General features: G+C 37.6%; 2 protein-coding genes and 1 pseudogene across 3 annotated transcripts in view; 2 read left to right on the top strand and 1 right to left on the bottom strand.

The window, feature by feature from the left end:
* The window catches only part of THOC7 (THO complex subunit 7), a 20,073-nt gene extending 5,901 nt beyond the window's left edge, over nucleotides 1-14,172 (top strand). Inside the window, exons 2-8 of one of the 2 annotated variants that reach the window (XM_033132248.1) lie at nucleotides 8,503-8,620; nucleotides 9,376-9,503; nucleotides 9,824-9,910; nucleotides 11,491-11,548; nucleotides 12,909-12,975; nucleotides 13,058-13,127; nucleotides 13,847-14,172. In XM_033132248.1, coding sequence (XP_032988139.1) covers nucleotides 9,395-9,503; nucleotides 9,824-9,910; nucleotides 11,491-11,548; nucleotides 12,909-12,975; nucleotides 13,058-13,127; nucleotides 13,847-13,914 — 459 coding nt within the window. In that variant the 5' untranslated portion in view covers nucleotides 8,503-8,620; nucleotides 9,376-9,394 and the 3' untranslated portion in view covers nucleotides 13,915-14,172. The remainder of the gene's footprint in view (nucleotides 1-8,502; nucleotides 8,621-9,375; nucleotides 9,504-9,823; nucleotides 9,911-11,490; nucleotides 11,549-12,908; nucleotides 12,976-13,057; nucleotides 13,128-13,846) is intronic. The other variant, XM_033132247.1, reaches the window with a different exon arrangement.
* On the top strand, nucleotides 3,630-3,727 carry LOC117037368 (uncharacterized; annotated as a pseudogene).
* C17H3orf49 (chromosome 17 C3orf49 homolog) lies at nucleotides 13,982-22,307 on the bottom strand (the record flags this gene model as incomplete). Its single annotated transcript, XM_033132249.1, is given in 7 exon segments — nucleotides 13,982-15,388; nucleotides 15,837-15,950; nucleotides 18,783-18,872; nucleotides 18,874-18,908; nucleotides 21,930-21,955; nucleotides 21,957-22,004; nucleotides 22,006-22,307. Coding segments are annotated over 7 exon segments (813 nt in total), but the record flags the coding sequence as incomplete, so codon positions are not given.

Raw genomic sequence — 22,307 nt, 5'->3', positions numbered from 1 at the left:
TGCGGGTGTGCATTTGCAATTGAACTGGGAACCCTTGGAGGAGAAGCTCCCTATTTCCTGCACCCAGCCCAAGGACACATTGGAGGAACTGCCCCACCTCAGAGGGGAGCAGACACTGAACAATAGATATTATAACCAACACAATCATTTTATAGATGGAAAGATGGAGGTCTTGGGACGTTAGTGACTTACTGTCACATAGCCAGTTATTGGCAAAGCCATTCTCGCTCCTCTTCTGTTGCCACCCCAGCATTTAGGCTAACTGAAAACAGTTTAGATGTTGTCACTGTTAATTTAAACTATGTTCACAGTTTGTATTTTGTATGTGTTAATGTAAAGGGTGTTAAACAGTGTTAGTATCCTGATAGAAATCATTGCAGAAGCCCTTGTTGCGGTATGGAGAACATTAGATAGCTGTATTGCTATGCTGAAGCAACAGATGGGAGACGAGAAAGGGGAGCAGCGGGAGGTGGCTGTACATTCCATTTAATAGAGCTTGTTGGTTTTGACAGGCTTTTAAAAGTAGAATGTGTAATGCATGGGTATATGCTTGTTAAAATTTGAAATAATGGTTTGAAATATGCCTATGAAAACTGTGACAAAATAATGGACCTGTACTATGACTTTCTAATAATAGAATTGTGTATGTTTTCCTATGACTGCAGAGGTGACACCACTTAGTATCTGTAAAGGAAGGTAATAATACACATTCTATAGGGTTGTTTCAAGGATGAAGTGTGGTACTGTATGTAACGCACTTTCAAGTCGAGTGACTATTTTATTGTCCAAACCAGGACACTTTTCATAGTGAAAGGAAACAAACAAGATGTATGGTCATCCAATAGAAGTGTATAAACACTGTATAAGTGTCTGCTGCTGCTCTTATTGCCATGTGAATTGCTGATTCAGTATTAATTAGACACTTGTGGGCACAGGGTTTTTGTTTCTTGTGTTCTTTTTTTCACTAGTGCCAATGAATTTGTCCACTTTGTTACCTCGTCTGTGGCCCCAGCCCAGGGGTTACTGCTGCAGTTCAACTGTTAAATAAATGTTTCTTTAGCCAAAATAAATGGTTTCTCAAAGCAAGATTGGAGTTTCAACCTTGACTTTATTAGCACCTTACTATAAATATTTAAATAAATCAAGAGAAAAAGGACCTCAACACGATATTTTTGCTTTTGTTTTTTTAAGTAATTTACTTTGGCATAAGCAATTTATTTAGACTGGTCTGAAGTGTCTCACGAGAGATCAACATCTACATGAAGGAGTCAAATTACCTTACTCACTGTTCTTGCCACCTACCTTTTTTGTGTCTTCTTAATAGTGTTGCTTTAAAAATTGTTTTAATGATTTTAAGCTTCTTGAAAGCGGGGACTAGGTGTTATTTTACCATGAGGAATCTAACACAATGCAATATACGTAATTCAGCTTAATAACTCTTGAGCAGTGGCGATCTAATGATAAATCTAACAGGAACCTGCACACACGTTGTTTTTACAAGGCCTTAGTCTCGCTCAGGTCAAGCCAGTTTTTTTCTTGTTGTTAACACATCATAGATTTACCAAAGAACACTGATTAGACTTTTTGATACAGAAAAAAAATGAAGAAAAAAAAAACCCCTCAAAATGACCAGTAAGTTCACTACCCAGATAACCACTGTTGGTATTTTGTTTTTTTAATAACACATGTCAGAAAATTCAGGAAGAAATGCACCAAGTGACAAATGAACACTGTCCATTACTAATCCTTGCCCCCAAAGGTAATCACTGTAAATTCTGTTCTTTTTGTGCCCTTCCAGAATGATTTTTAAATGCCCATGAAATGTAGACAGCATCACTGGTGCCAGACTTCTGAGTTTGAGTCCCAGCTCTGTTTCTTACTTCCTGTGACATTTAATTTTGGGCAAGTAAAAATATTTTTTTAACTTCATCAGTAAAATAGGGTAATAATATCTACTTTATAGGGCGATTGTGCAGATTAAATGTTTATATATGAAGAGCGCTTAGAACAGCACTTAGCATATCACAAGCGTATCTGTTAACATGCCTGTGTGTGTGTGTGTGTGTATACTTTAAAATTTTACACAAAAATGTACACACTTGTGCATTATACTTCTATAATTAACGATATAGCTTGAAGCTCTCCCTATCTCATTCTTTCATATCAATGTGTATTCTATTTTTTAAACTAATCTCCTATTAAACATTTAGCTCTTTTCAGTTTTTTACTCTTACAAATAGTGTTACAATGGAGATATCTGTATAGATGTTTTTGTACATTTGTACAAAATGTACATAAATTCTCGGAGACAGGTCAAAGGGCATATGTGTTTTTAATTTTGACACGTATTACTACATTGCCCTAGTGTCTGCTGTTTTTCACTGTAATCCTGTCCCAAATTGTTATCCCTTCCTGTGGTGTTCAGTTTGGATCCAGAGGGTTTAGGAGCACCAGGAAAAAGCCAGTGGTGTGTTTGTGTGCTTGCTCAACTGCTTTTAGAAAGGAAATGCTAATCTTCAGTGGTACGTACCAGGATAGCTACTTCCTAGAAGCAGGTAAGGTTGCAGTGCTGTGAGGGCCTCCAATGTGCAGAACGAAGGTAGCTGGGACCTAGGAGGAGGTTGCAAAGCAGTGTGGCTCTTCTTGCCACTGGCGTCCAGTCTTGACCTGTCCCTAAAGAGGTGTTTTGGGAGTTAGCTCACCATCAACTCCCAAATTGTTTCCTCTTTCCTTTTTTGAATAATTGCTCCAAATGTTCTAAAAAGTTGTTTTGTAATCAAAGTTTTAATAGCTACTGTGGGGAATAACAATGAGGGGTTTTGAAAGGAATGTTAGTCTGGGTTTATGAGAGATTGTCCTTTCCACGCTAATATGAGAACAGTTAAAATGGCTGCGTCACTGACCAGAGGCTTGGAAATGGAGAGATGGTCTAGTGACTGTCAAGGAGTCACTTCCTCCTGCCTCTCTGCTTATGGAAAGGGGAGTACTAAAAGGGCTTTTTGAGGCTTATTTAGTGTCTTAAGTCATTTTATATTTCTTGTAGGTATAGGTTGGCAGATAAGACAGGAAGGGGTCTAAAATGCATCCCAATTTTAGGAATAAATATTTGCTTATCAGCATACAGATGTCATGACAGATTTGAAAGTGATTTTGAATGGTAGGCATTTTGTAGGGATAATTATAGTACAACATATAACTGAATCCAGTAGAAAATCTTCCTGTAAGAATAAAGTCAAGTGGAAAACCATCCTCAGGGCAGATGTGAAGTATTTTGGTGTAAAAGCTCTTTGCAGATGGCGTTGAGCCTCATGGCCAGTACAGAAAGTAATTATGACAACTAAGGCATGACGTGCGAAACATCATTAAAATAGTCTCTAAGCCTCTTGACTCTTTTTACAGGATGGATCAAGGCCTGCCAGAATGATCAATATTAGCATTCACATTGCTTATGTAGAACTTCAAGCACGATAATCATTTATGACGTCACTGTGTGTAGTAAGCAGAACATGTTTTAGGGGTGTTCAGTCTAGAGCTAATTGATGAGATACCATTAAAAACGATAATGGTGTGTCGTGTGTTAGGAACCATCGGTAGCAGGTGCCCTTTAAGTTTAAAAAGCACACAGGCTGCTGTTGTATGAAAGGAGAGAAGGTGATACCGTGGGCCTTACAACGTGCGTGCGGTTAGACATGGCCACCTACATCCTGGCACCTAACCATCATTTTGTGAGTTGGAAAATGGTTTGCATTAACACCTGTAAATGTATTCATCCTTTTCATTTATGTAAGGTTTTTGTGCTCAATTCTCAATTCTTGAAGAGATGATAACAAATTTTGGTTTTCTACTGTCACGTGAGAACATTAGGCCCCACCAACACGTCATGGTGAGGAAAATAAAAGTTCTGCGGTAAAATCAATCAATAAATCAATCAGTCAATCAGTCGAACTCAGGCTGTTTTCAAACTGGCAGCTAACCCCTTTGTTTTATTTTGTTGCTGGTAGAGCTGTGTTTACTTTATATATGAAGTATGAAGTATTATATATGGTATTTCAGTAATTCTCATTCCGAGAATTTTTTAGGCGTCAACTGTCTATGAAGTTTAAGCTAGAAATAGTGTGACCTTGCTGTATGAAGCTTGAGACAGAAACAAATTTGTAAGAAATCATAACTGGACAAAACTTTGTATGCATAAATATATAATATATATCTACATAGGTGTATAAATATCTTTAGAGATATATCTTCAACATTTACCACTTTTTAACATTTTTAGGATGATACAAGTTATGGATTACATTTAACATAAAGATAGGGATAACTTTTTTCTGCTTTCCTACTGTAAACAGGCATTGCGCTCCTTTGTATACTTTTATTTTCACAGTTTCAAGCAGTCCTTCAAAGTGGATAGCTTCATTCTTATTTACAGATGAAGTTAAATACTGGTCACACACTCACATGTACACACACGTACACACACTCACATGGACACACACACACACACACACACACACACAAGTAAACACTGTGGGCTACTCTGAACATTGGTCCCAGTTTCTGACTGGTGGCCCAGGAGTCTGGCTGTGAGGAAATGCTCTTAGAAGAAAGAGGGTGAGGGCTGAAGCCAGAAAGGGCTGTGACCGCCTTGACGGAATCTGCCCTACCGGAACGACCCACGCTCCCCCAGGTTAGCATGGGCCCCTGCCTTCTCCTGAGCGATTCTCTGCCCAGCCCTAACCTGCCTTCCAGGACCCGAGATTCTGATCTCTACTTTAATTCGTGCCATTTTAGCCTCTAACTGCGTATGCTGGTGTAACCTCCTAGCTAGGGCCCTGCCTTTGGGCTTTTCCCAGTTGCAATCCCTTTTGTACTCTGCCCTCAGCTTAATCCTGCTAGAAAGTCCTGCTTGTGAATCTAGCAATCCCCAGTTGCCTCCCCGCCAGGTCCAAGTCTACTAGCCTGGCAATTGCTAGTGTGGATTCCCACAGTCTGACCACAGGCTGCCTTTATGTGCCTGGGCCCCCATAACTGTCTTCACGCACCCAGCCTCCCTCGTGTTCTAGCTCTCATGTCCCAGGCCCAGCCTTTCATTCCCCACCTCTGCTGTAGCTCACCGCTTTCTCCCTGCCTGGAGTGGGGGACAGGGAATGCACTTTAGCTTGCTCGCTTTTTTCTTTTTTAACAGCTTCATTGAGGCGTAATTGATATAAAAGGCCTGCACATACCATATTTAATGTGTACAGTTTGTTGCATTTGGACATATGCAAACCTGTGATACCATCACCTCATCGTAGCTTTCTTTTTCAAACAATAGCTAACAGACTGAGTATTCGTATAATTCAAAACTCAAATAATATAAAAAGATGTTTCCCCATTTTCCATCTGTTTCCCCATCTATGCTCTGTATGCTGTCCCTCTCTCGGTAATCCCTTTTATTAGTTTCTTGTATGTCCATATATATGCACATGAGTATGTCTGTTCTTATTCCTCCTCATGTTTATATGAAAGGAAACACGCCAAACATACTGTTTTTCACCTTGCTCTTTTAGCAAGTTATCTTAAGTGATCTATTTCAGTACATAAATGTTTGTTTCCTCCTCCTTTGCTTTTTTATAGCTTCACAGTATTTCATCAAACTCCTGTACCAAAATGTACTAGTCCCCTGTTGATGGACTGATGTTATATTGCATCTGTGCAAATATATCTAGGATTGTTGGTTCAAAGGGTGTATATGTTATTTGAAATTTTGATTAGACGCCTTTTAGATTTTTGATTGCTGAGTTTTGAGTATCTAAAGAGCACCTCATATTCCATTTCCCCTGAACCCCCCCCCAACCCCCTAAGCCACGGGGAGCTGTCCTAATCCCCACGATTGTGTTATGTCTGCATCTCTCATTTAACAGCCACAGCCACCTCTGTGTGTGTTATTTCTCCAACGAGAGTGAAAGAGCTCAGGTCATTATTTCACTTCCTCAGAACTTCCTCTAGTACCTGTGGACATACCTACTCATTGATTCATGTCTTTATTCAAGAAGAGAAATCTCTGCTTTGGTCCTGAAAATAAGGTAGTTGCCTGCTAGTTCTAGTGTTTTATTGATACAGAGCTCTCTTTGGAGGACAGAGGTCCCACGCAGGCACCACAAATCCAGTTTGAAAATATTGAGCATCAGAAATGTAAAGACACAGTGTGAGAGGCTGGGGAGGAATCAATGAACAAGACATAGAATTGGCCCTCATGAATCCTTGGCCAAGTTTATTTGGCCTATACAGTGTTTTAAACATTTTTCAAAAGCTTTTGTAATGGGGATATTACACGCATACAGAAAAGTGCACAGATCTTAGGTATGCAGCTGGAAGGATTACAAAATCTGTTTGAAACATTTTTTTGTTCGTCATCAAACTTTAAAAAATCTCTTGAAAAACCAGTTCTGGTAATAGCTTCCCCCTTAGTCAGGGTATTCACTCCCAACTTCCCTGTACCTTATTCCCTATTCCCCTAGTGCGTTTTATTTGCAATCCCTGGTCCTCAATAGGATGCCCAGGAATCTTGGAGGAAGAAGGGGTTTCCTGGGGGTTTGAAAGAGGAGAGATAAAACTGGCAAAGGAATTTAACAGTGTTAGTCGAATACCAGACTGTTCACTCATCGGATGTTTACTTTATTTTAACAAAGTTAAAACATGTTTGTAGTTTAAAAAACCAATTCTTTTTCCCATTTTAATCTCTTCAAGGACTGTGTTTGTCTCAGTCTCCTCAAATAACATCTTGGTGGTTAAAAACTGAAAGCATTAATTTGTATTTTAAAGGGTAAAATCGAAACACCTGTTGAATCTGTAGTTTGAGCAGCCTGTCAAAGCCATGACTCGGAGAACAAAATCCAATTCTAAAATGTTTATCTGATGTTGTCACAAAATAGATTTGGAGCCATCTGCCTTCCAAAGTTTATCTCCGCTGCACCTGCGCTCAAAAATATTTCTGCCTACACACAGGAACTACGTATTGTTTAAAGATTTTGCTGTTGATTCATCATGCAGGCTCTCCAGGAATTATTTACACTTTAAAACTTATTATAAAATAACTGCACAAGCATAGAAAAATCAAAGAAATACAAGTCTACAAAGCCATTTAGAAAATTATATCTGTTCTCATCCTCTCATTCCTCTCACCGGAAACAACCACTATTACCAGTTTCTTGTGTATCCGTCCAAAGATATTCTCTGAATACACAAACGCAACACGTGTGTGATGTGTGCACACATATGCACACAAAGCCTCCTCTTTGCTACACAAATGGCAGCAAACTGTGCTTCTCTGCACCTGTTTGTTTTCATTTTACTTAACATATCGAAGGAGATTTCGTGGCATCAGTATGGACGCCCACACTTACTCTTTTGGCTGCATGATGTTAAATGTTTCATAATTTAACCAGTCTCTTCCTGGTGAATATTTAGGTTTGCAATCTTTCTACTACAAACAGCACTGTTAAGAACATCCTTTTACATTTTATTTTTGCGCATGGGTGCACATGTATCTGTAGTATGAATTCCTAGAATTGGAATTACGGGATCAAAAGTATGTGCATTTTAAATAGTGTTCGTCACTGCCCAGTTGCCCGACGTAGTGAACCGTGAACCGGCTTACATTCCATCAGTGTGCGTAAGTGCAGTTTCTCAGCACCCTTGCTAGCACTTTTATTATCAGGTCTTCTGATTTTTGCAGTCTGGTAGATGAAAATGATATTTTATTGTGGTTTCAGATTGCCTCTGTCCTGTTATGATCCAGGAAGAACACTAGCTGAGGGCTGCCCAGCCAGCAGTTTGGTGTCACACTTCTTACTCATCACCACCATCTGCACTCCTATTCCTCTTTTTCTTTTCCTTGGAGCAAAAGTGAGACAGACTTGTTAAAAAGAAAAAGAAAAAGAGAAAAAAAGTCCTCCTGGGGCAAGAACATTGCAGATATAATAACTACATTATACATTTTTAAAAAACCAATCCATCCCTTTTTCTCTGACCCATCTTTCGTTCTCTTTTCTTGTCTGTCAATACATCTTTTAAGTCTTCTTTTCTCTCTATTGTTTTTACCAGTACCTCACATGCATCAGAGGCTTGGAAACTTCAGCCTTCCTCCTGTCTGAACAGGTTTTTCCAAAAAACGTTCTCCAAGAACTATTGTTTTATTTCTTTGGTGGCACCTGAAAATTAGCCCACCAGTAGAATCCCAGTCCTGTGAGGGCAGAGCTTTGTGCTGCTGTAACCCCAGCCCCAAGAATAGTGCCTGACACAAATAGACTCTCAATTACTTTGTGTGTGTGTGTATGTGTGTGTGTATATAGTAGTAAAACCCACATAACATAAAATTGACCACTAACTATTTTTAAGTGTACAGTTCAGTGGCATTAAGACACTTATATTTCAATAATTTTCTTTTGGATGAATGTATGTGTAGTGATATCGGTTATTTGTTTCTGAACCTGAACAAGAGCCAAATGGTCTTCTTTCTTCCAGATGAAGTTATACGGAAGCGTCTCCTAATTGATGGAGATGGTGCTGGAGATGATCGGAGAATTAATCTGCTAGTGAAAAGTTTCATTAAATGGTGCAACTCTGGATCCCAGGAAGAGGGGTACTTCATTTCACTGTTGTTTCTATACCAATGTCCTGATGAGATTTTAGACCATATACATAGCCCTGTTAATATTGCAAATTTTCACTCACCTTAAATGTCCAATGGAGTCAACCCCTGGTTAATCAAGAGTAGATTTTTCTGGCCTTTACTTCTCTTAAGAGGCCTGCTTTATGTTTATTAAAATGTGCAGAAGGCATAGTGGTAAGAAGATTAAATTTAGGTTTATTAATTTGGTCATTTTTAGTTGATAAGCGTTTAGCAAGACAAAATACCTAAATGAAATGTTCTTTTAAAATAATAAATTCCTGCAAAGTTTTATATATATTTAATAATTTTTAACTTAGAAAAACTTTCCTCATTTGAATTAGCTTTCACATAGATAAATAATTATATAGAGTGAAAAAAACGTTGTGAGAACAGAATTGTTTACATAAAAAAAAGATACTTGATCAAAACATTTAAAAAAGTACTTAGAACAAAATTCAAACAAATAGCTGTTTGAATTAAACTTATATTGATAAGAACAACAGTGCCATCTTTGGATTTGTAACTAAAGCAGTTTATAAAGTCAAGTATACTACATTTGGAAAAAGAAAACATAAGGGACAGATATTCTAAATGATTTTAAATAAAACAAAGGATTCTCTCAGAACTTGATATAATGTAATTAGCAAATCTTTGCCTGCACTATAACAGTTCAACTTTGGCACTCCACAAAAATCTTTATTCTGTTTCTCTTTCTTTTTCATTAGCTACAGCCAGTACCAACGTATGCTGAGCACACTGTCCCAATGTGAATTTTCAATGGGCAAAACGTTGCTGGTATATGACATGAACCTCAGAGAAATGGAAAATTATGAAAAGATTTATAAAGAAATAGGTAAAGAAACTTAAAATAATTACTGTTTCTCTATCTGTGATTTTAATTTTTATGGTCTAAAAGAAACAATACCAACTAACATTTTTTCTTTGGTTAGTGGTAAAATAACAACAATAATAATATTAATAGAAAGAATACAGTAAATGTTGGTTATAAAAATGTATTTTAGTATGATATAGTACTTTAAGTTAACAGTTATTTTTAAAATGCCAGCATCTATTTTATTAGCAATGCAACTAAATTTAAGAACACATTTTAGAATTGAATATAGATGGAGATTATACATGTTGTTGTAACTGTTAAAAAACCTTTTTATGTAGAATGTAGCATTGCTGGAGCACATGAAAAAATTGCTGAGTGCAAAAAGCAAATTCTTCAAGCAAAACGAATACGAAAAAATCGCCAAGGTAAGGGTTTTGTGGGAGTTAGTGTGCAAATACTTTATTACTGATTAGATTTTCATGCTGTTTTTAATGTTGTGAGGTAAAATCTCTGGGTAGAAGCAAGCTGAATTATAAAAAAGAATTAGTAGACAAACTTAATTCTTTAAAACTGTATTACTCTAAAATAGTGGAGAAAGAAGGCTATGCTGAAAAACAATTTTATTTCCTGGATTGTATTGATTATCCAAGTAATTCTTAAGTATTCGTTGTTGTACTATCTTCAGACTCCTTTGTCTAAATAATATTATGGTTAATCAGCAAAAGCAATTTACACAACTACACTAAATTTAGAGTTTTCTTTGTTGTTTGTTTGTTCGTTTGTTTAATGGAGCTACTTTCAGAAAGAAAAAAGAAAATAATTTAAGCCTATTGAGTTTTTGTTAAGTACAAAGCAAGCAAGTATTTACAAGCTGCCTAAATAATAAGACGACGGTTAAAGTTTAATTTTGTTTTGATCTCTTTTAAACAAAAGGATACATCCTTTTTAAATTAGGATACGTCCTTATTGCAGTTCATAAAAACTATTTCAAAATAATGTTTAAAGTCAGAGGCATTGCTCCTCTTATAACATAAATTGAAAGAAAAATAAAACCTATAATGTGTAATCATAATTGTGACATATATGAAAAATTAGAAGGAGATAGAAAATGTATATGGTTATTTTGGGCTTGTGGGTTTTTATGGCTTAAATTCTTCTTTTTTCTACACCAAGCATATATTATTTTGTAATCCAAAAAAATTTTATTAAAAATCACTTTTATTGAATTAATATGCTGATTTCCAAAACAATGAATTTTACTTTTTAGTGAGCTAATTAAGATGATGTTTGATTCCTAATTTTAAAAGTTGTTTTTTTAATTCAGTCTAAAATGCATGTGGTCAAGTTTTACTGACCAATTTTTTAGCAAGATATATCAACTTAATAATTAATATGAATTCTAAAATCATTTAAAATGTTTTGCAGTCCTTTTGTTGACTGATGAGACTGTTAAATGAATGCTACTATTTATCATTTTCTAAGAAAGGTTAACAGGAGATACATGACTTATCTTGGAGGTCTCAGGGGAACAGAAACAAGGTTCCTGAATTTTAAATCATTTCTAAGCTTCTGAAATCTTTACCTTTACAATGAGTGAGAAGTGTAATTTGCTGTTGTCTACGATCTGAAATTAATGGTATATTTACCTTGCTGATCTTTTATTTGCTGGGCAAATTGTGAATAGCATCCTCTTCACAATCAGTCCACTTGATAATTCACAACGACTTCAGAGCACTTACACTTATCCTGGCCCCTTCTCTTCTGCCCACGAACAGGTACATGGAAAACAGAGTGGGAGCTGAGGTTCTTGTTTGCAACACCTTTGAAATCACTTGTCAGTTCGTTTGTAGTTGAATCAAGTGAAACTGGCGATACTCTTTCCATCCGTCAACATTTTCATTTCTTTACTATGAAAGCGATTAGGAGAGACATGGTAGTATACATTTTGCTTTGATATCCAGGTTCAAAAAAACCTTAATTTTATAAATATTTTTATATCTTTCAGAATATGATGCTTTGGCAAAAGTGATCCAGCATCATCCAGACAGACATGAGACATTAAAGTAAGTTAAGAGCTTTACTTGAAAGTAGGGTTTCTAGGCGGGAATTCCCGCCCGTTCTCAGGAATTTTTTTTGCTTTCCCATTCCCGAACCCCGAGATTAAACTGTTTTCTGTTCTCCACGATGAATCGTTTCCACAAAGTGATGGCCGATACTACCAACCACCTGGGTTCAAGGAGGCAATTTTCCCGATTTCCCAACCAACTTTTCTCGGGATTTAGGAATGGGAAAGCAAAAGAAATTTCTGAGAACGGGCAGGAATTCCCACCTGGAAAGTCTAGCTATAAATAGGAAAAATGTCTAAAAGATACATTATGAAAAGTACGTTTATTTCCCATCGTGGGTATTACTGGGTTCAAGGAGCCAATTTTCCCGATTTCCCAACTAACTGTTCTCAGGATTTGGGAACAGGAAAGCCAAGAAAATTTCCTGAGAATGGGCAGGAATTCCCACCTGGAAACCCTACTTGAAAGTAACTAATCTTTCTACATAAATGTTTACATACTGGCCTGTGCATTCCAGTTTTACAGGAATACATATGTTTTAAAAAGAAAGATCAGATCATCAATATTACTTATTTTAATACTATTGATTAGATGTTTTTATTCCTCCTGCCTTACTACCTATAGTTTTAAAATAAATGCATATAATATGCATCAATATGAAAATGAATAAATAGAATATGGTCTACTCATATAGTGGGATACTAAATAGCAGTTAAAAAGAATAAAGTAGATACACACTTTTTAAACACAGATCTCAAAAATATAATCAGAGGAAAAAAGACAAATATAATCAGAAGACAAATGTTAAATGATTCCTGTTTCTAAAATATATATAGAATAATAACCATTTATAAAAGTTACAGCCACCCCCAAATATTATATGCTAACAGTGTATGTTATTTAAAGACACAAATATATACATTAGAAAAGGATTGGAATGATATCGTGATTGCCTGAGTGGGAGATAAAGGAAGAAAAAAGGCCCGTGATGGAGGACTAGGGGTAAGGTTCAAAGTGTATTTCCAGTTAATCTGCAATGTCTTATTTCTTTTACCAAAAAAAATATAAAAATTTGAAATAAGTATGACAAAATGTTAAAACTTATCAATTCTTGGGGGTTGATATTGTATTATCTCTGTTTTCCTATCTAAAAATTTAGGTTTGATGAAAAATAAGTACATATTTAGAAGTTAAGAAGAAAACCTCTTTGCTTTAAAACTCAGCATAATAGAGTATTATAATTCCTTATCCTTTTTATTTTTTATTTTTAAAATACTACCTAGTAACTAAAAAGTTAGGTATTAATTGTGAATTTTGTTCCCCCAATTAGCAAAATATAACTTTTTTTTTTTTTCAGGGAACTGGAGGCTCTAGGAAAAGAATTAGAGCACCTTTCACATATTAAAGAAAGCGTTGAAGATAAGGTATTTGCATAAGTGTGTTAGCCATCATGATATGTCTATGTTTATAGATCAATGTATATTAATATTTTTCTTGTTAACACAGCTGGAATTGAGACGGAAACAGTTTCACGTTCTTCTTAGTACCATCCACGAACTTCAGCAAACACTGGAAAGTAAGTAGAAATCATTTCATATAAATGTTTATGCAGATTTTTAAATGATCCAGGAGCATGCCTTCTAAAATATACATCTTAGAGAGTACACCTTCAGCTTCAGAACAGCAGTATAGCTGTATGACATTGGAAGGTACTCATGTTGCTCAACTTTCTGAATATATGCAGAAAGTCTCAATTAGTATTAATCCATGCTTTAAACACATACCCAGTAGTTTACATTATGAGAAATCAAGGATGATAGATTTGGAATTTTTCTTGGTTTACTATAGTTTACTGCTATACAATAATGATTCAGGATCCAGGCAGGCCATGATAAGTGAGGGAACTAATTAGTGCATATCACAATTGCATGCCCAGTGAACAGTGGGTGCTTTGGGGGAGCTGGCGACTTGCTCTTCCTGTTGACTATAGCCAATCAGAAATTTCTGTCTTACCTGATCTGATCGTTTTCAAGAAAAGCCTAAGACCTAGATTTTTTTTTTCAGTGAAATCTATCACATAAATTTTACATTTTGATTCAACTAAAACACAAAAACCAAAACGGAACTTTTAAAACCAAACATTTGTGTGGGCCTATTACAGTCATCGGCTGTCATTTTGCCATGTTTGTTTTAAACTTATTTGGCTAATAAAGGATAAAAATGTTTCCATGTATTCATTAAACATATAATTTAAGCAAATTTGACTAAGGTTTTATGTTTCTTTCTCAACTGCAGATGATGAAAAGCTCTCGGAAGTAGAAGAAGCTCAGGAAACAAGTATGGAAGCAGATCCTAAGCCGTAGACAAGCTAATCGCTCACCATTCCCAAGACAAAGTAGCAACATGATCTTAGTGTGTTTAGAATTTGTGTGCTCTTGAGATATTTAGTTTTGACAGTGAACTCCTTTGCTTTTGGATATTAATGTACAGTTCATTCATATTTCTTCACACAGAAGAAAATGACTTCAATATAGATTTTTTTTTTAAATAACTTTTTTATTCTTAAACTTAAAAGACAGGAAGCAACATCCAAAAATTTTTAATAAAATGTTTTCAAGCCAGATATGTTTGCCTTAGCATTCTAGGTAGTTAACTGTTAACATTGATTTGCTTACAAAATAAGTTGAAGATTGTGAGGAGGTGGTGTTTCTAGGATGTGCGTGAGAAAATGAGTCAAGTTCTGCAAATTGTTTTCACTTTTAAAAACGGAGTACATGAATAGCTTCAGGAAGGCTATGAACTTGTAAAATAATGTGCAAAATGTTTGTGGTGTATGCTCATTGTGGGGCAGTTTCCATATAAAGAATCCCTGGTGTTAGAAGTAATAACAAGATTCAAAGTAAATCCATATGCATTATTTTCTAGATCTCTTGCCTTAGTACTTGAACAATGTAGTTGTTAAATGTTTGGTTCATATGTTTTCTCTCTACTGGTTTGTTCTTTAGGAGTCATTTTCAGTGGGGAAAAAATGTATTGGTAAAGTGAAGAGTAGTCTGAGATAAATAGTCTGTGAAGATGGTCTTGCATAAAGCATTTCATGATCTTTATAAAAATTAAGTTAAGGCTGAATCACTTGTAATTTTCTTAAGTATTGAATCACATTTTTAATACTTGTTAGGTTCCATCCTTATTCATTTATTTTAGTTCAAAAATCTGACACTGTATGAATCATACCTTAATAATGTTACATTTTTGTAGTTTTAATAAGAATTCTTATCTTTAAAAATGAAAGTTTAAAATTAGCTCAGTAGTAGTCATATTAAAAGTGTAATACCTTTAAATGCTTCCTCTAACTTCATCTGGCAAATCATGGGAGAAATTTATTTGCAGAATGGCTCTGCCTTAATAAATGTTTCTATTTTCCATTACTAGTAAGATTTGTGAAGCAAAAATTTGCTTTTATTGAGTCAGAATCAAAAATCAATTTTTGAAAAAGCATTTTTAAAGGACTATGGGAAGAATACTCTAAAAAATGCTCCCTTTCTCCATTGATTAATACACTAGAGAGATTTATTCGGGATTATGTACCAAAAGATAAGAATCTCTATGAAGATAACTTTTATGCAGTCAGGAACAAAATCAGAGGCAGCAGCATGTACATGGAAAACACACATTTTTCAATTTATACTTCCTTATGGTTCTCTTGGAAATCTTCTGGAACTGCTTGGAAGACTGAAGAATTTCATCCCCTAGAAACTCACACTGTGGAAGCTCAGCGTGTCTTTGGTCCAGTAACTTCATGGACTTATCAGTCACTGTTTTGATGAGGTCGCCCACCTATGACAGATCTGAAGAAAGGAAACTGTGTGTCGGAAAGCCTTCTCAAAACCAAAGGGATGGTTGTTTTTCCTGAGAGATGAGTTCAGGAATTGGGGGACATTTTGCAAGTCCCAAAGTACTATTCTAACTCAAGTCATAGCAAACAGAGCTTGAAAACATACATTTACCACCCAGTGATAAAGACAATCTCATTTCTTCTCAAAAGACGCCTACGTGCATGCCTTCATTTGAACTGAATCCACTTAATATTTATTAGGCGTACAACATCATCCTGGGTGCCCGTAGCAAGCCTGTATCCACTCTCAAAACGCCCCCCACGAACACTATTTCTTAACGGTAATCATTAATTTTGTCCCACACCCGTGCTGTCTAGCAAAACTACATTCAGTTAAACCTGGCTTTCCGGTGCTTCTGAAACACAAAAGTAAAAGCCTTCATCCATTACCTGCATTTGAAGCTTCCCTCCTGTCAAATCTGACTTTTGGAGGATGCTTTCCATGCCAGGTTTCTTTTTTCTAAGTGCTGGAAACTGTGGTCTCTTCTTTGAGGAGTATGGCACCTATTGTAAAAATGCAAAAACACATCAGATTAGGATGTACCAATATGATTTCTGTGACAGTGTTTAAATAAGAATTCTCGCCCTTGGGATACTCTCTTATAAACAACATTTTGCCACATGACTGAGTTGGTGACCGTATTCATATTATTCTCCATGCCCCATGTATCTCTCCTTTGTGCCAGAGCTCTCTTTGAAGAGATCTATAGGATGCAGAGAAATGAGATTGTCTGGGTCTGAAAGAATATACAGTGTCAGGAAAAAAGCAGGTCATTCGGAAGCTGAAGAAGAAATGGTGTCTGCAGCTGCTGAGCACAGTGCGAGTGGGGGACCAGTGCCCCAGAAAGCTCATTATCGCCGTATCCACTTGTTAATTTGGTCTTTTTTTTTTCTTTTTCTTTTCTGTAGGTTTCCTTATTTTCATGGCAGACATGGCTCCAAACATAAAAAGAAAGCTCTGGGTTCTTTTCGCCACATGCCTGATACTTTTCTGATCATCCCTGGTGTGCTGGTTACAAGTACCTGTCCTAATAGTGTTGCTATTGGAAATCATTCCTAGTTCATGGCTCCTGGCTAATATGCACTTTCTGGTCTTATTGGGTGCATTCTTCCTTCTATTTCTGCTTAAAAGCTAGCATTAGGACTACTGTGGGACCTCCATAAAGTAGGATATGGGGCAGCATCTGGGTCCTACGCTTTGCCTGCTGAGGGAGTTTACAAATGAGCCTGCTGAACCATCGCTCTCCCTGCCAGCTTGCCCAGGCTCAAATGTCACTTGCAGAATCGTCCCCATTCCTTTTATAGTTGGACTCCTCTCTTTTCTCCCTCATAAAATTCAGTACTTCTCCTACTAAGCATCTACCACACTTAGGAATTACTAAGTGATTTCTGTGTTTGCTGAATACTACTAATAGAAAGTCTAATGCTTTGAAGGACCGGGCAGATTTTGTAAAACAGAACCAGTTGGGGCTGCTGTGAATTGGAGAGGACGTGCTCAGGCAAAGGGGGCGGGCTCTGCAGCTTCTGTTGCCACGAGGAATTGTGGGGATTGTGGGCCCAGCGTTTCCATATCCTCCTCCGTTTTTTGAAAGCAAGCTGAAAATTCAGATTTTTATTTGAAATAAGTCTACTTTTATAATGTGGGCATGTAATTCAAATATATTTTTGAGAACATTCTGAGAGCTAAACAAAACTCTTCTATAGCTAGTTGACAATATTTGATTTCATATTTTTTGATGAAGAGAAACTCTTAATATAGCGAAATATATCCATCTTTTCCTTCATGGTCAGTGATGTTTGTGTTCTAAGAAGTCTTTATACTGAAGTCACGAAAATATTCTTCTTGTCCTTAAGTTTTCCGGTCTTACCTTTCCCATATATATCTGTAACCCAACAGGAATTAAGATTTACATATGGCATGACATAGGGATCAGCTTTTATCTTTTTCCTCAGACGATGTCCACCGTCCCAGCAACACTAATCCAAAAGTTGACCCTTACCCCAGTGCTCTGCACTCCCTTGGTTTAATGTCTGTCTCCTCTCTTAAACGATGGATTCCACAAAACAGGACTGTGCGCATTGGATCACCTGTGTAGCCCCGGACCTAGGAATTGAATTGCCCAGCACATAACAGGAATACGATAAATAAGAACTTAGCGTGGAAGAGGCAAAATTCAAAACTAATACCAGGGCCCTCTGACAGCGATGCACAAGGCAGGGCTCTTTCATAGGACTCTGTGAAAATGGAATAGTTTTTCCGCGCCGTCCAACTCAACAGTTTAGCTACCTGTGGTTACTGAGCACTTGAAATGTAGCTAGTGCAGTGAAAGAACTGAACTTTTCATTTAATTTTGATTAATGTAAATAGTTGCATGTAGCTGTTAGCTACTCTATTGGATGGTACAATTGGTAGCACAGGAATTAAGACTAAGGACTCTAGAGCCAAGTCTTTGTGGGTTTGAAGCCTGGCTCTGCCACTGTCCTGAACAAATTACTTAACCTCTCCCATCCCTAAAGTAAGGAGAGTATTGCTGCCTACGTTGTAGTGGTGGTGTAAGGATTATCTGATACGTTGATTTTCACTTTTTTTACAATTATAATTGAAGATCTTTTTTTTCAATTACAGTTGACATTCAATATTATATTAGTTTCAGGTGTACGATTAGCCGATATTTAGAACAGGGCCTGGAACATAGTCAGCTTTAAGTAAGTGCTGCTTATATTTAAAAACAGTCTGAGCAATTTAGGCTCACATTGACCTACCTCCAGATTAGAACGAGCTTGGGGCTGGAGTGTCCTTGATTGTCTAGGATGGTCTGTGCTGTCACACTGTCTATACATGTGGCTATTTAGATTTTAATTTCAAGTAAAATCAAATCAAATTAAGCATTCAGTTCCTCAGTTGCACTGGCCACACTTTAAAGTCTGGAAAGCCACACGTGGGAATGTCTACTATACGGGGCAAAGGTACACTTGCATCCTTGAAGGAAGTTGGTCGGGCAGTGCTGGTTTCGTGAATTCCTCTCCACACAGCATGCATGATAGGCCAAATGCTAGTATGCTAACTTGGTATTTGAACAGTTAAAAAAGTCAACAGAAAGCTCCAAACTCCACTGTTGCCCAGATTATAGTAGGAGCTGAACAGTTTGAACTCAGAAATGGAGGAATCCGATCAGGTAAGCCTGCTTTCTGTGCCCTGCATTCTGGGAGAGGAGACACAACAGCATATGTACAGGCCTTCTTGTGAGGGACGTGTGGTAGGAGAGCACTTGGCTTCTACAGCTCTCCACACTGACTAGACCGAAGTCCAGAGGCGAGTTTGTTTCCACATTTTACCTTCTGCTGTCCTGAGGGAAGCGAGGTCACAGATAAACGCTTGGTGGTTCTCCTGGCCCGGAGCAGGCTGTTCCCTTGAGTTATCTCCTCTTGTCTCTGCTTCTACGACATCAACTTGTATAGTTGCTTTGAGCGAGAGGAGGGGCAAAAAAAGAATGTAACTGTAATGATCACAGTTATAAACATATTCTTCCTCTTAGAAAGGATTCTGAAAAGACAGCATCCCATGCTGCCTCCATAGCTTTTTTCTTTGGCATTAAATTATTTTTTTAAAATGTATTTGCTTTTCTCTTTCTCTTGCACTTGCTATATTCTCTTGCTATACACTTTCTCTTGCACACATTGGCTTTTCCTTGGGGTTGTGATCACAGTTGTCACCGATCAGTCTTGATAGGTGGTTACCTCTCTGTCCTTGAGACTTCAGTTGTGCCCTCTGTTGCTTTTCCCTTTAACTGCTGTGGAATTAGAAAAAGTAACCATCTGATGTGTAAGACAATCCCTTGAATATTTGCTGTTGGTTGAAACAAAGTTTAAATCTACTCTTCAGCAATGGAGCTCAGGGCTCAGGCATTCACACAGCATCTTCATTTTTCCCATATCCCAGGAGCCACGTGAATTCTGGACCCTAATATTTTTCCTTCTATCAATTCAATTCTTAATACAATAAACATAGTACGTTCTAAAAAACAAAAACACCCTTTAAAACAGTACCATAAATCCAAAACCAGTATCATAAATAGGCATTAAAATTAATATGGTAAAAATAAAACCATATCATTGCCTGCAGAAGCCACTAAACTTAAGGTTACTTTGTATCTTTATAAAAGGCAGGAAATGAGATTTTTTTCCTTGATGTAGTCAGAGGGATCAACAGAGGCGCTGGGAAAAAGGTGTCTGCAGTTTGCTCTGGGTTTCAGTGTTACCACACTGCGCGTAGCACCTAAAATCATCTGGTCCTGCCTAAGGTCTGTTGATAAGAGCTTCTCTGGGAGCCCTGGCTCCTAATCTCAATGAATGGGGGCTCCACTTTCAAAGCAGGTGCTCAGCCTAGGGACTCTTCCTTCTCCCACACCCTCCTCTGTCCAGCTCTTCCCCAAATCTCGTAACTTCTACCTATGGAGACTTCTCCCTTTATCTGCCATCCCCTCTGCCATGACCAGCCCAAGCTAACATCATCCCTTGCCTGAATGAATGAAAGAGCCTGTTTATTGTTCCTCCTGCATCTGCTCCTGTCCTGCTCCAATCCAGTCTCTACTCAGCAGCCTGAGCTATCTTCTAAAAATGCAAATACGATTATATAAATCCCTAGCTTGCAAGCATTCAATGGTTTCTTATCACCCTTAGAAAAGGTTACAACTTCTTCACAGAGTTTTCAACACTCTTGCCACTTCGATCCTGGCTGGATTCCTTTCATTTTTTAATTATGCCTGGTGCTCTCTTGATACTGAGATTTGAACCTGCTCTCCTCTTTTCCTGGGACACTGTTCTCCCCATTCTTTCCTTATTGACTCTAGACCCTTCAGATCTCAACTGAGTTGTCCCTTCCTCAGGGAGGTCTTTCTGGAGCTCCCTCCCCTAAAGTTAGCAGGCCTGGTGCGTTTCCATAGCATGCTGTACTTCTACTTTGTATCGGATGTAATTGTCTGTATAATGTTGGGATGTCCCTCTATGCTGGACCTCCATGGGGGCAGGGAACATCTCTGTTCTATCTGCTACTCTATCCCTCATAGAGTGGCTGACATATTTAAGTATTTAGCAAAAATTTGTTGAAAAGTGTTATGAGGGTCAGCAGGGAAGAGCAATTGTTTGGGCCACAGTTGCGACAGGGTCATAATACTTGAGTTGTAGCCTGAAGGGTGGGCATGCTTTCTGAGGAAATCTTAGTGTAGCAATTTATTATTTCGACTAAGATGAAAATAAGCCAATGCACACAGATGAGGAGGAATTTGGTCCTCTGTTTCCTGCTGGACTTTCCAACTCCAGCCCCATCAATATAGGAGCATGTCCTCTTTGTTATTTTCAACAGAAATAGGTCAACCCATACCCGGTAATTGGTAGATGCTTGGGTGCTTGGATTGCTGACTGCTTTTTCGAAAAGAGTTTGTATGAAACGGCAATTAGTCAGCTGGAAGCCATCAGTTTTTTGTTTTCATTTTTCTGGAAAAAGTACCCACCAGGTCTGCAGCCTTACCACCGTGCGAAATGTGAGCTTATGTGGGGATGCCCTACGTATACATAAGGGCTGTGTGTGTTTCTGGATGCTGTGCTGTAAACGACGTTAAAGTCTATGGAGGGTACTTAGGGCAGTGACATGATCCTGTATGATATTGTAATGCTGGATACATGACATGACATGATGGGGTTTTCAAACCCATAGAGCTGCAGGGCAAGTGAATCCTCAGGTAAGCTGTGGACTTTAGTTACTAATACCAATTGTGAGGGTGGGGTAAGGAGAGGGGATATAAGGGAACTAACTCGGTATTATCTGCTCAATTTCTCCAACAGACCTAAAACTGTTCTAAAATATAAGGTCTATTAATTTTAAAAAGCTACAGAGGAGAACGCAAATATTAGTGGTGCTATTAGTCATCACTCATAGGATCCCCCAAAACAGCATTACTGTATTGCAGAAAAAGACTTAAAGTTAACAGTTTCAAGTGTTGGTTCTTCCACAAAGTACATAGCAAGTAGATACAATAAAATAAAACATTGTAACTTACCAACCATAAATTGTATTCATAGAATTCTCACCACGCCCTCCACTGTTGGAAGTAGCCATTTGAAAGGCTGCATCACTACTTTCTCCAGAAACAAAAAAAATCCCACTTCACTTTGATTTTTCTAACAGGTGTGTATATGCCTATATATGCCTATATATAAATAAAAAGGGGCTTCAAACTGATGAAACCACCGATCAGTTGGCCTGGGGGGTACCTCAAAGGCAACCTAATTCAGAGTGTTTCAAAAATGTATGTATGTTCATACTAGTTACCTGAGGATCTTTCTAAAATGCAGATTGGGGCCTCAGAGTCTGCATTTCATAAAAGCTCCCGGGAGATGCCATTCTTGGGGAAGCAAGAAAATCCACCCTAATTTCATTATCCCTATTGGCCTTGACACTTAACCATATACATTGCCTTTGATTACCATTCTGTGAGAGCTTCCTTATTCTGTGTTTGGAAAATGGGTGATGGAAGCTCCTTGACAATTCTAGGAAGCAGGCTGTGTGTTAGAAAGGTGGGTTTCCTTCTGGGTAGTGCAGCCCTCTCCACTGATACTTGCTGGCTGGCTTCTGTGCTCGTATGACAACATCCTCCCACAAACAGTCTTCACTTTCTTCATCAAATTTTTTTTCTGACTTTGCTGGCTTTCACGAAATTCCATGTCGCTGTCACTAGATGATTCCTCTTTGGGGACCAATACATTTTGTTTTACTAAGTCGGTAGACACAGCTCTATGCCATCTAAACACAATGAAAATAATTTGTATTAAGGAAATTGACAAGTTAAAAATGAATAATGGAAA

Source organism: Rhinolophus ferrumequinum, chromosome 17 (assembly GCF_004115265.2).
Source record: "Rhinolophus ferrumequinum isolate MPI-CBG mRhiFer1 chromosome 17, mRhiFer1_v1.p, whole genome shotgun sequence".
Classification (NCBI taxonomy): Eukaryota; Metazoa; Chordata; class Mammalia; order Chiroptera; family Rhinolophidae; genus Rhinolophus; species Rhinolophus ferrumequinum.
Note: the sequence above shows the minus strand (reverse complement) of the source record. Positions and strands in the feature narration are given on the sequence as shown.